The 13087-nt window shown below is 47.1% G+C and overlaps 1 protein-coding gene across 5 annotated transcripts; it reads right to left on the minus strand.

The window, feature by feature from the left end:
* Positions 1–4131: 4131 nt before the first annotated feature.
* On the minus strand, positions 4132–12510 carry LOC147912847 (MHC class I-like protein MILL1). 5 transcript variants are annotated; one of them, XM_087421504.1, is made up of 5 exons: positions 12034–12510; positions 6857–7120; positions 6340–6612; positions 4932–5210; positions 4132–4814 (listed from the first exon to the last, which is right to left on the minus strand). In XM_087421504.1, exons 1-5 carry the CDS (start codon positions 12122–12124, stop codon positions 4657–4659), a joined length of 1065 nt encoding a protein of 354 aa, XP_087277630.1. In that variant the 5' UTR covers positions 12125–12510; the 3' UTR covers positions 4132–4656. The 5 variants fall into 5 exon arrangements, with proteins under 5 accessions (XP_087277630.1, XP_087277634.1, XP_087277632.1 ...); XM_087421508.1 differs by having other exon boundaries at positions 6340–6471; positions 12034–12509; XM_087421506.1 differs by lacking the exon at positions 12034–12510 and adding an exon at positions 11782–11871.
* Positions 12511–13087: the final 577 nt, after the last annotated feature.

Below are 13087 nucleotides of genomic sequence, written 5' to 3' on the forward strand. Positions count from 1 at the left end.
TGGGCTTCTGAGGGCTGGTTATCTGGTGATCATAACTTCCTTGAAGGCATTCTCTTTCCTCTGTAAAACAAGCTCATAAACCCTTGTGACCCTTGAGTCCCCCCTCAGGTTAAACAAAGAAACAGAAAATTGAGAAGATTAACTTCTTTTAATAACAACGTGGAAAGGTAATCTTACTGAGTATTTAGAGTAACCCTCAGGTACCTGGCTTCAATCCCCACTGTCTTTTTCCCTTTCCTCAGTCTGGTAGGAAGGGGGGTGTCAATCATTCTGGCTACTTCCTGCTGAAAGGGGGTGAAGACGGGGGAACTGAGGAATGAAAATTTTCAACCTTAGATTGAAAATATTTAGGTATTGGATTATATTTTTCATTGTTAGAATTTTTGCACCTTGCTTAACAATTTTAGTACAACATCTAAAAGCAGATTTTATCATCAAACCCAGTCAGAATGATAAGAAGTATAGACAACCCAAATTTTAATAGTCCCAGAAGAATAGATCTAATCCCTTGGAGAATCCAAGAGAACAGTCCTGAAAACCAGTCTAGACAATATAAACTGGAATTATCAAGGGGTCCTCATGGTCATGCACTGAATAAGGTTTGAGAGAACATATCCAACCTCTAGAAAGATTACTCGCCTTTGCCAACATCTGAGAAATTCTAATAATCCAATCGTCTTTCCAGGCTTGGGAGTCAAAGTCAACAAGGAAGCATAATAGCCAGTTACAGATAGAAAACAGAAACCTCAAAGACAATTTACAGAACTAGAATCTAATATCCACAAGTGAGTATTACAGTTTCTACTGAAACATAATTTTTCTCTTTAAAATCACCCTCTTTTTTATTTTTATTTTTTTACCAAAGATAGCCAAATTGAGACTAATTGGTTGGCTTGGCCCAATTATTTACATAAGTACAGCAAGAATAGCAACTGATCATATAGATTCTTTTGAATCTACTTTGCTGCAACTTTTTATAAGGAATCTCATACTGAACTTTAAAGGCCTCTCAAGGCCAGGAAAGCCAAGGCAAAGGCTTGTTATTAGACTCCCTCTGCAAAACCTACAGATTTGAGTGAATTCCTCTCTTCTCTTGAGATTCCCCAAAATATCCTGAAGTTCATTGCACCTGCCAGGGAAGTGACCTTCACTCACCTGGTAAGGTTGCTGGGAACCCTGTAAACAAGGCACCAGGCCAGTATTTCCAAGTGGCTTTATTCCATAAAGTCAGTCTTTCTCCCTTAGCCATCTGGTCATATCTGAGTCTATGCATGTTTCTCTCAAACGTAACATTACAGTCAAAACTTGATAATATTACCAGTATTTCCAACTGTGTCCCATTACAAGGAGAACAGATTCTTATTGAACTTATGCAAATAACTATATTGCCACGAGAATAAGTATTTTCACTCACTAAGAATTTCTAAATTTGAGAGGGATCAGGTAAGGAGACAAAGATAAATGTTTCAATTCTGCTTACAAACATATAATTTGCAAACTGCTATAAGCCATACTTAGCTTAAGAGAAAAGAGAAAAAGGTTTTCTTAAATCTGAAAAAACAAAACATTAAAAAATCAGCAATATTTCAAATGAAAAGTCATAAAAACTATAATCATCTTCATCAGTTCAGTTAGTCCCACAACTCTATCTTTTGTTAGCAGTTTCATGATGTCATCAGTTTCTCCATCAGAGTTCTGTAATTTCTCACCCAGTGCAGTTTTATGATCTGCAAGTTCATCAGAAACTTGTATTCTAGAGTAAGTGTCCGAGTCTTTTCCATGAATCTCTCTGAAAATGAGGACATGCCTATTTCAATCAAACCACCAAACTTGAAAAAGCTTTCATTTGCCAAAGATCTTTCACTTTAAACAGTTAAATAGAGTTGTTGTTGATTTTTTGTGTGAGGAAGATCGGCCCTGAGCTAACATCTGCCAATCCTCCTCTTTTTTTGCTGAGGAAGACTGGGCCTGGGCTAACATCCATGCCCATCCTCCTCCACTTTGTATGGGACGCCGCCACAGCATGGCTTGCCAAGCAGTGTGTCGGTGCGTGCCCGGGATCCGAAACGGCAAACCCGAGGCCGCTGCAGCGGAGCGCACACACTTAACCACTTGCACCACCGGCCTGGTCACTTAAATAGAGCTCTTAATTTTGGCTATACCATCTGGAGGTAGAAAAATATCTCACACTGTATGGGCTCAGGCAACCCCACTGACTTCCTTTAGTACGTTTAATTAATATTGTCTGAAGGGCAGATTTATATGCTGTTTTACAATATCAATACAGGGGGAATGTTTCCCCCAGTGAGACACAATGTCTATCCCCACAATGCAATTCATAATACAGTCATGCAAAAGAGCTGTAGTCACTTAATTCCATCAACTCTTATACCTCTGATCACAGCTTTCATTAGGAAATCATCCACAAGTCTTATAATATCAGGTAGAAGAGGCATTCCCACCCAGACAGAATATCTATTTTCAAAACACACTCATGCAAAGTGGATAGAACCTCTTTATACAAAATTAGCTCAAACATTACAACCTTTATAATCTTATCAACACTTATACTTTTACATATCTTTCAATTTAATTGTAGCCTGAGTCAGAGTCTGAAGGCTAGTCATTATATTTTTTGTATTTCCTTTTGAATTTGGCCTTTTCATAGGTACCAATAAAACAATTATGATGAGAGCACTCTAAAAATTTTTCCAATTTAGAAGTTTTTCCAATTTAAGGATCCAACATCTGGCCATTTTCTCCAGAGTCTGAAGAATATTGTGGCCATGTGATGTTATAAAAGAATGTCACCTTTTTCCTTTTCATGGGCTCGTAGCTAAAAGTCACCCATTTTTGAGAATGTCACTGAGGGGGCTAGAGGTGGGGGTCAATTTAGTGTTCCCATAGCTGACTTACACCCAAGACAAATGCACCCACACAAAGAAAAAATCTGACCTCTGACAAATGCAAAACCAAAAGTAGACCCAACTCCAATGCATTTCTCCACTCCAAGCAAGCATTTCTCTGAGGGTGCAACATCAGCGGGAAGGAGGGAGCAGCAGGGCAGGGCCCCTGGGCAAAGAAGCCCGGGAAGCTGCTGGGGGCCACTGATCACTTGAACCCTCACCAGGAGGCTGGCCAGCCACAGGCATGCGACTCCTGGTGGCTCACCAAAATTAATACCGAACCTCTTAATCTCAAGTTTGTGTGCCTGATGTGCAGTAAGCCAATCACTGAGACATCAGTGCTTGGAGATGGAGAAAGGTTTATTCGAATTGGCCAGAATGAGAAGGTAGAAGGATAGGTTCTCTCAAATCTGCCTTAACAGATTTGAGCAAAGGGTTTTATAGAGTTAAGGGGCTTGGGAGGTGGAGTTTCAGAGAAACAAAGGGGTCACTCCTGATGAACCCCTGGGCAATCTGACTTCTGCACATCAAGGGCAGCTGGGGGCTGGTTATCTGGTGATGGTAACTTCCTTGAAGGCATTCTCCTTCTTCTGTAAAACAAGCTCATAAATCCTTCTGACCCTTGAGTTACCCCTCAGGTTAAACAAGAAAACAGCAAATTGACAAGATTAACTTCTTTTCATAACAAGGTGGAAAGGTAATCATATTGAATATTTACAGTAACCCTCAAGTATCCTCTCCATCGTTTTTGTTTGTTTCCTGACAGTTTATTTGGTGAAGGAATAAGGTAGTTTGTCCTGTAATTTTCCACAAATGTGCCTTTGCCAAGACCTGTCCAGCATGTGGTTGAACTTGATTCTCTGTTTCCAGTCAATTGCTTCCTGTTTCCAGTAAATTGATGATGGAGTGACATCAAGGGTCTTTCCACCAGGAAGGGCACAACATCCAGCTGTCTCCCCAGGTGGCCCTTGATGTTTATGGCGGAGATCCATTCATTCACTTGGCTCACAAAGTGGTAATAATGTAATTCTGCCTCTCTTTTTCTATCTTTATTATTTGGACTACATCTATACAGAAACAACACCTCTCTTTCTCAACTAAGTGAATAACCTGAAGTCCAGTTGTTACGTGAATTTGAAAGGAAGGATAAATGGTTGAGTCTTTATATATATATATATATATATATATATATATATATATATATATATTTTTTTTTTAAGCCAGTTTTCATAATTCACATCTGGTCCCCTCATCCTATAAGCAGGAAGAGGGCTTGTCTATTCTTCTCCTTTTCCTAGGCAAGAAAAGTTAAAAAATAAAATTCAACTGAGTAAATTTTAAAGATCTTACTGGCTTCATTCAGCAATTCATGGACTGGGCAGCATCCAGTCTAGCAGATACAAAGACCACTGAAGAGCTGTCCAAGGCAAGAGATTTTTTACTTAGAAGGGAGCAGGTACAGGGAAGTTATGTTAGGCAAAAAGGCAGTTTGGTTATTGCAAGGTCACCTTCCTTTAGAGGATGGCTGGGGTCTATCAAGGAGATGACCTGACTAGTGCTGAGCAGATTCCTGGTTGAGGAGTTTAAGATTCCATTTCTGGGAGAGCTGAAACTGTCACTGAGGGAAATCTTGCTTTGGTGATGACGTGGGACTTAGCATAAGGGACTCTGTTTGGGGCCTTTTGCCTTGTTTTTAACAGAAGAGAGCTGTCTCCATTCACCACCCAGAGGAGAATCAGATCCGTCCTCCTCACTGTCCCGTGTGCTTCTCTCCTGGGCTCTCACATCCTCCTTGTGCTTCCTCGTCTAGGCTTCGACCACCACCAAACAGCACAGCAGGGACAGTGGACACAGCGAGAGGAGCCACAGCAGGAGCAGCCGCACAGGAAGCGCTCTGACCTTGAGTTCCTGGAGGTCACCATGAAATGGGCTTCAATTATACCCAGTGGGCCTTCTTCACACGAGGATCCTACACCGACTCTGCCTCCAGCTCCCTGGACCCCGAGGGCTCCCCCAGCTCCTCACCAGAGACTGCAGGGACCGTGGTGTTCAGGCCGCAGTGTCCCATGTGGCAGGTGAACCTCTGCTCCTCTCCAGGGAGGACCTGAGTGTCCACCCAGGTCTGGTAGGTCCCATCCCCGCTGGGCAGGCTGACCCCAGGCCCAAAGGTGCCGTGGTGCATGGGCTCCCCATCTTGAAGCCAGGTCAGGGTGGCACCCCGAGGATAGAAACTAAAAGCACAACACCTCAGGATGACCTTGCCCAGCAGGTTCTTACTGCGGGTCACAGTCACTGACGGGGGATCTGGGGGGAGACAAAGCAGAGTTCAGTGAGGCCAAGGACGCTCCTTCGCTCCACTTCAGGGAAACCAAGAGCAGGAACCAGCCAGTCCTTAGAAATGACCCGAGAACATTTGCCCCCAGCCACCCCTCCAGGGGGCCTACATCCCCAGTGGAGAGAGGACTGTGGGAGATCCCCATGCTGCTCCAACAGCCCCAGGACCTTCTGAGGGGGTCAGGCCCTCGCCTACCTGGAGACCCTGACAGGAGACGAACTCCCTGCTCTCAGGGGCCAGCAGATCCACCTGAAGATGCTTAGCACACGGTTTTGAAGAATTTGCAGGCACTGATAGGACAGAGGAGCTGCTCTGGTCTACAGGGAGTGAGCATCCAGCCTCGGTGATGTACCTCCTTCCTCCCCAACAGAATCGGTTCCACATGCTCCAGGGGGCAATGGAGGGACTTTCCACAAGGATGGCCAGGTGGCCCCACTGCCTGATTCTTTCATCCTGGGCCTTACATTCCTCTGGGGACCTCTGTTTGATTATAGGTATTTTCATCCGCCACCTGCCCCTCCCACACACACACAAGTATCTACTCTTTCATTTTATTTTCTTTCACAAGACTTAGACGAGGGGGAATCTTTAAACCGGACTTTTCTAAAAGTGAAAGCAGAACAAAAGGGGAATGACCCCAGGAATATGATTCTGGGTGGTTTGGGTTTGAACATGTGACCGCTGCTCCAGAGTTGGAATATTCTGTTCTATCTTGGCTTCCAACCAAGTTGGCCCCACCTTAGGGCCTCCAGCAAGTTATTCAAACCTAGATGTCTCCCCTCCTCAAAGTCAATATCCCAGAGAATGAGGGTCTTGGAGAGAAAAGGTTACTTGCTCCTGCCTGCCTGGGGCCTGAGATCTGGGATCTGGGCCCACGTCCTGGGACTCTCCACTTCTCCAGCTGATGGACCAGCAATGGGCCCAGAGGAGACACCTCACCTACCCACATGGGTGTGCCTCTCTGACTATTCAGTCACAACTCAGCACCTAACCTAAGGCCAGGGCAGGAAAGCCACTCAGAGAACAAGATGAAAGTTTTCTTCCTTGTAGGCCCCAGGGGTAGACACATTGGGTGGACCTTCCCGCCCAGGTCAGTACCTGTATTGTCCAGGAGGCCCCTCCAGGAGGCCAGGTATCTCCAGAGTTGGGCAGGACAAGTCACATGCAGAAAAGTCTTAACCAGATCAGCCCTGGGGCCTTGGGTCTCCCGGAGCTTCTTGATGTGCTGGGCTGAGGGCGTGGCCAATGTCCAAGTGAGGGTCTGTGAGTTGAAGGTGAGGAAGTCCTGCCCTTTGTAGCCCAAGCGCCAGAAGCCTCTAGTTCTGTCTCCCTGGAGCTCACAGCCCAATGTGGCCTGGAGAGAGTGAAGGCCTGGCCCACCCCAAGCAGTGACCTGTCACCTCACTGTCCCAGAACCTCTACACCCAACAGGACTGCAGCCCACAGGGGTATGTCACCTCATCCACCCAAATGTGAGGAAGCTGGTGCAGTCTCCGGGGGCCTCACCTCTCTGTGCAATTCCAGCCTTGCTGTGCCCTCCCCTCCCCCAGCTGCAGGATAAATAGGGCAGTGACGAGACTCGGACCCACATACCCCTGGCCGTGCCCCCACTCACCCCGGGCCTGGCCCTGCTGGCCAATGATCTCTGTCAGCAACTGTCTGAGCTGCAGCTCTTTCTCCTTCAGGTCCTCAGTCTCTCTCTCCCAGGTCTCAGCTCCCAGGTCCATCTTGATCCCTAGACCCCGGGGCTCTGCCCTCTGGCTCTCGCCATCATAGCGCAAGAAAAGCTCATCATCAAAGTATCCCAGGGCCAGGAATGGGGGCTTCCCAGGCCTGTCCACGGACAGAGCCATGAGGTCGTAGCGGAGAGTGTGGGTTCCTGAGGGAGGAGGACACATGGGTGACTCGCCCTGCCAAGTTCAAGGTTTCTAAAAGCTGCCTCTGTCTTGAGTCATTTAAATCAGGCTATTCTGTTCTGACCCATCCCAGAGGGGAGTGCAAGGAACCAAGCAGAGTGTTTTGTGATGGACAGGACCTGAGGAAGAGCGGGTCAGGCAAAAAGATGAGCGTGGAAAGAGATTAGAGAGGCGTTAAGAGGTGGAAGAGAGAGCAGGAGTATATTTGGGCAGAGAGACAGAAGCAGAAATCACTGAGATCACAGCTGTACAGGGCAGGAGACTGGGAACCTCCGAAAGGCAGAACTGAAATCTCTCACATTCTTTCAGGACTGAGAAGAGAGGAACCGCCAGGCTCTCAGCTGAAACCTGTGAACGTCACAGTGCCGATAACGGAATCCTACTAGAACTGTGACCCTGTGCTGACCCAGGTTGATCCTGATTGAACTGAGGTGATAAGGCCCTTGTATCTGCTGAAGCGAGGGAAAGAATAAACCTATCCTGGGCAGCAAATAACATCAACTGAAGCCAAGGCGGGTGTATTGTATGTAATGTCCAGGATTCAATGTGAATTTGCGGACTCTAAAGAGACAGGAATACAAGACTGGTAACCAAGAAATGGAGAAGATCCCAGAGAATTGGAGCTGACCTGCAAACGATCCCAATGTTGGTATTAGCAACAAAAAATTTTCATAATTACTATGTTTAAGAAAATAGAAGAAAATGGGCAAAACATTTGAAAGGAAAGAGGATTTCACCAGAGAACTGAAACGTATAAAAATAAAATGTTAATTCTAGAAATGAAATACACAATATCTGAAGTTTTGAACTCACTGGATGGGATCTGCAGCAGATTAGACAGAGAAAAACAGGATTAGTGAGCTGGACAATGAGAAAATGGAATATACAAAAACAGAAGGAAAGAGAAATATGAATGGAGAAAAAGGGAAAGCTAAGCATAAGTGACATGTGCGACCCTCTCATCTTTATCACTGGAGTTTCAGGAGAGAAGAGAGAACATGCAACGCTGGCATTATTCACAGAGATAATAGCCAAGAATTGTCCAGAACAGATGAAAGACATCAACACCAGGTTCAGGAAGCTCTCAGCTTTAAGCAGCATAAACAGAAACAAAGACCCCTGAGAACATCATGGCCAAAATATTGAACAGCCGAGACAGAGAGAAACATTGAAAATAAAAACACCCAGAGAAAATAAGACACATGACTTTTAGGGAGCATTTTATAAGAACGTCAGAGCTGACTTTTCAACAAAAATAATGGAAAGCAGAACACAATGAAACAACATCTTCCAAGTACTGAAATAAAATCATCGCCACCTTACAAATCTATAGCCGGGAAAAATACTATACTGGAAGGAAGTCAAAATAAAGATGGTTTAAGAAAATAAAATGTGGGGGCTGGCCCAGTGGCGCAAAGGGTTAAGTGCACACGCTCAGCGCACACCGACGCACCGCTTGGCAAGTCATGCTGTGGCGGTGTCCCATATAAAGTGGAGGAAGATGGGCATGGATGTTAGCCCAGGGCCAGTCTTCCTCAGCAAAGAAAAAAAGAGGAGGATTGGCAGATGTTAGCACAGGGCTGATCGCCTCAGCAAAAAAAAAAAAAAAGAGAGAGAAGAAAATGTGCGCAATTGCTGCTATCAGATTGGGACTAAACGAAAAGCCAACGGGAGCTCTTCAGGAAGAGGAGATACTATCCCAGAATGAAAGAAGCAAACGCAGGCAGAAAGCCCAAAGACCAACTATGTCAGTAGATCCGAGGAATATTGAAGGAACAGAACCATCATTTTCATGTTCTGTGGAATTTAAAGTATATGCACCACTAAAGTTTATAACAATACTGTGAGAGTTTGGGGGGCTGGGAAAGGGAGTTTAAAGGTCTAGCAATACCTGGGAATTGTTAAAAGTCATAATTAGTACCTGACTCCAATACTAATACATATTATAACCTCTAGAATGACCACTGTGAGAAGAGTAAGAGATGTACAATTAACAAATTAATGGAAGAAAAGAATGGAGTATTGAAAAAGCTAGATATCCAAAGGAAGGAAAGAAAAGAAGATAAAGGGAACAAACAGATTGGCTAAATAGAAGATATACAGTGAGATGGCAGATATAAACCCAAAGGTAACAGTAATTACATTAATGCGAGTGGACTAAAAACCCCATGTCAAAGAATAGGGTTTTCAGATTGGGTTAAAAGAGAAAAATCACAAAATCAAATTATGTGGCTTATAAGAGTCACACAAAGACATCGGAAGACTGAAATGGAAAGGATGGAAAAATGATATAAACGTAAGCTCTAACCAGAAGAAGGCTGGCATCGCTGCACTAACATCAGAGCAGGTTTTAAGACAAAAAGCTCCATTAGAGTAAAGAGAGGCCCATGCAACAGGAGATTTCACCATCATAAATCTGCATGTTTCCAATTACAAATCTTTAGAATACGTACAGCAAAATTAGCAAAACTAAAAGGAGAGACAGATCCAACACACTTTGAGAGATGTTAACACCTCTCCCACAATAACCAGAGTACAAGCAGACATAAAATCCATAAGGTACCCAGTCTGAACCACAGAATTAACCTGACAGAGTTGATGCACATGGGACAGACAACATTTCTACGTGTACAGGGAACGTTTGCCAAAATCAGCCACACACTGAGACAGGAAGAATGATTTAACAAGTGTCAAGCAATTGAAATCATTCAGAATATGTTATCTGACCATTGTGGGAATAAGCTAGAAACAATTTTCAAAAAAGGTATCTAGAAAACCCCCAATTGCTTGGAAATTAAACAGCACACTTGATCTAGTCCATGGGTCAAAGAAGAAATCATAAGCGAAATTACAAAAATGAAAACAATCCACATCACACCTTGGGAGGGCAGCTGAAGTAGTGACTGGAGAACAATTAACAGGCTTAAATGCAGATATTAGAGAAAAAGAGACTAAATAGTGAACCTCTCAGCTTCGAGCTCAAGACATTAGAAAAAGAACATAAAATACATAACAAAAGTCAAAAGATACACTAAAGATAAAAGGAGAAATCAATGAAGTAGAAAATTACACACAATAAAAATGGACAAATTTCTCAAAAATAAATTCATCTTACCAAAGCTGAGAGAAGAAGAAAAAGTCAATAGTCCCTTAAATGTTAAGAAATTAAGGCCATGATTAACTATTTGCCAGCAAGAAAACCCCAGGCCCGGAAGGCTTCATTGGTTAATTCCAACAAATGTTTAAGATTAAAACAATAGTCTGATACAAACTGTAGCAGAAGATGGAACACGAGAGAGTGTCACCCACCAGGCGCCTCTAGAAACTCAAAGGTGGGTTTGGAAGAAATGAACTGTTTTTCCATGTTGTTTCTTTTCCTTTTTTGAGGGGGGAGGAAGATTAGCCCTGAGCTAACATCTGTGCCAATCCTCCTCCTTTTGCTGAGGAAGACTGGCCCTGGGCTCACATCCGTGCCCGTCTTCCTCTACTTTAATATGGGACTCCGCCACAGCTTGGCTTGACAAGCGGTGCGTTGTTGCGCAACCCGGGATCTGAACCTGCCAACCTCAGGCGGCTGAAGCGGAGCCTGCCACCTTAGCCGCTACAGCACAGCACCTGGCGGGCCCCTGTTTTGTAGGTTTAGGAGATGTAACCACTTAACTGCTATGCCACTCCAGAGGTAAGCACCAACCATCCTGAAACTGACTAGTGAGAAACTCAAGAGAGATCTGAATCTGACCAAGCTTTACCACAGAGCTACACACGACCTTAGCCTTATTTTTAATGCAAAGATCTTTCCAGGGGGAGCTTAGGCCTCAATATGTGGAAGCATATTCTCCAGCTGAGCCTGTGCAAATGAATACCAGCTCCCTTTTGAATGTTCTTTCCCCAACCGAAATAAAAGTTCCTGCTTCCCTTTGTTCAGGGACGCCATGACTTTGGAAATGATTCCTCTTGGCCTCCCAATTGCTGCAAATACACTGTACTTTGTGAGACAACTTCCACTGGTGTCCAGTCTTATTTAACTCACCAGGAGGCAAGCCCACTTGGTTAGGTAACAAGAGCACCCTAGATGTGTTTCATAAGGCCAGCACCAACCCGATGCCCCCCAAGACCTACACCTGCCTCCCTGCCAGTCCACCTCCCCAGACCTTTACCATCCCCATACTGCAGCCCCTCAGACACCGGCTCCCTTCCAGGACCCCAGATACTCACCATCCTCCCCCATGGCTCCCTGCTGATCTCCTTCCCCCTTGACGAGGACCACACACACACATTCGCCATCCCCTTCCATGGCCACGCACATGCTCCTTGCTACTTCCCACAGTCACTGCTAGTTTCATCGCAGCCCCTCCCCACACTTCCCGCCGCCACACTGCCTCCTCCAGACCCTCACCTGCCTCCCTGCCATCCCCAGAGACCCTCACCGTCCCCCACCACGGCCCCCAGGTACTCACCTGGCTCCCTGAAGACACCCCATCCAGACATCGCCCCCCCACGGAGTGCCTCGGACACTCACCACCCCCCTCTCCACGTGTCTCCGGGGAACATTTCCCGTCCTCCTTGCCTGCTAACCTGGGTCCTACAAACACTCACCGCCTCCTCCCAGACCCCAGACACTCACCTGCCCCCTGCGGACCCTCCTTCCCACGGCGCCTACACTGCCACCCTGTGGACATCCGCCAGACCCTCCCCACATGCCCCTCTCCCCGCCACCGCGCCCCTCAAACACTCCTGCCCCCTTCGGTAGAGCCGCCTGCAAGCCCGCCCTCCGCAAGTCCTAACGTCCCCTCTCCTCCCGCCAGCCCCACACGAAGCCCGGTCCCCCATCCGCACCCAGACTCCCCCCAACCCCCACCGCCGCCCAGGCGCTCACCAGGGGGGAACCCCCGCGACTCCTCCAGCAGCAGCAACAGGAGCAGCAGGGGGCTCAGGGCTCTGGGGTCCCCGGGGGACACTAACCCCATTCCTGTAGAGGTCTGGGTGAGCAATTTGACAAGAATTCGTTTCCAGCTTCCTCTTTCGTTTTTCGATCTTTTTAAAGACTGACGGCCCAGCCCCCCTTACTCTGAGTGGGGGTATGGCGAACCCCAGAGGCCCGCAAGACCCAACCTCGCTGTGAGCTCTGCCCAGGACACCAAGTCAGTGCCTCAAGGGTCCCAGATTCCCTCTGGCTGAGGAGGAGGAGGGGCTGAAGTCCGTCTGGTCCCCGGAGTTCGGGGTCTCTGTGCCCCCACCCACGGGCCCGTCTGAGTCCCTGCGCTGTGTCTGTCCAGCTGTGGCTGCCCCTGCTGAGGAGAGACCCGGTCCCACAACAGGGTGGGGTCTGCTGTCTGTGGAGCTCAGAAGCCCCTTCCCCACAAGCTGAGTTATGGAACTCGAGTCTCCCTACCCCTCTACCCCTCCCCTCAGACTAAGCCCCTCCTCCTCTCCTTTCTTCCCTAGGTAAAGGAAGTGGGAGGGTCTCAGCCCCCTAAGGAGGTCACCTGTCAGGGCTGAGGCTTTTCCTCCAGGGAAGTGAGCCTGGCAGGCAGGCTGTGAGCAGAGGAGGGACTTGCAGTCTCGCCCAGGACAAGATCCTACTGTTGTGGGGGAGGGTCTCACCATCACCAGGTCCAGCCAAAGGGGGGGGGTGCTGGGAAAGGGTCTTTGGGACAAGATCCTGCTGTGAGGGAGGGTCTGGGGCCTGGTGGAGGCGGGGGGTCAGGGAGGAGGCTGCAGAAGGAATGTGGCAGAGATGCTGTTGCTTGGTGAGTGTGTTTGTGTGTGGGGGTGCCCCAGGGGAGGGGATTCTGGGGAATCTGAAAGAGCTCCAGTAGGAGGGCGCTGTGCAGGTGAGAAGGGAAGGCATCTGGTGCCTGCAAGCCCAGGGAAGCTGACAGTGAGCCGAGAGGGGCCTCCACTGGCCTCAGGCCTCAAGACCAACGTGA

The sequence above is a fragment of the Ceratotherium simum genome, chromosome 33, assembly GCF_057802395.1.
Source record: "Ceratotherium simum simum isolate JZ-2026a chromosome 33, ASM5780239v1, whole genome shotgun sequence".
Classification (NCBI taxonomy): domain Eukaryota; kingdom Metazoa; phylum Chordata; class Mammalia; order Perissodactyla; family Rhinocerotidae; genus Ceratotherium; species Ceratotherium simum.

What these genes read in the sequence shown, in the direction of transcription:
- LOC147912847 (XM_087421504.1), bottom strand. Translation starts at nt 12,124, where the DNA reads ATGGGGTTAGTGTCCCCCGGGGACCCCAGAGCCCTGAGCCCCCTGCTG. An exon ending in CCAGCAGGGCCAGGCCCGGG is followed by an intron (nt 6,613 to 6,856) that starts GTGAGTGGGGGC and finishes GGGGTGGGCCAG; the next exon opens with GCCTTCACTCTCTCCAGGCC. An exon ending in GGGCCTCCTGGACAATACAG is followed by an intron (nt 5,211 to 6,339) that starts GTACTGACCTGG and finishes GTCTCCCCCCAG; the next exon opens with ATCCCCCGTCAGTGACTGTG.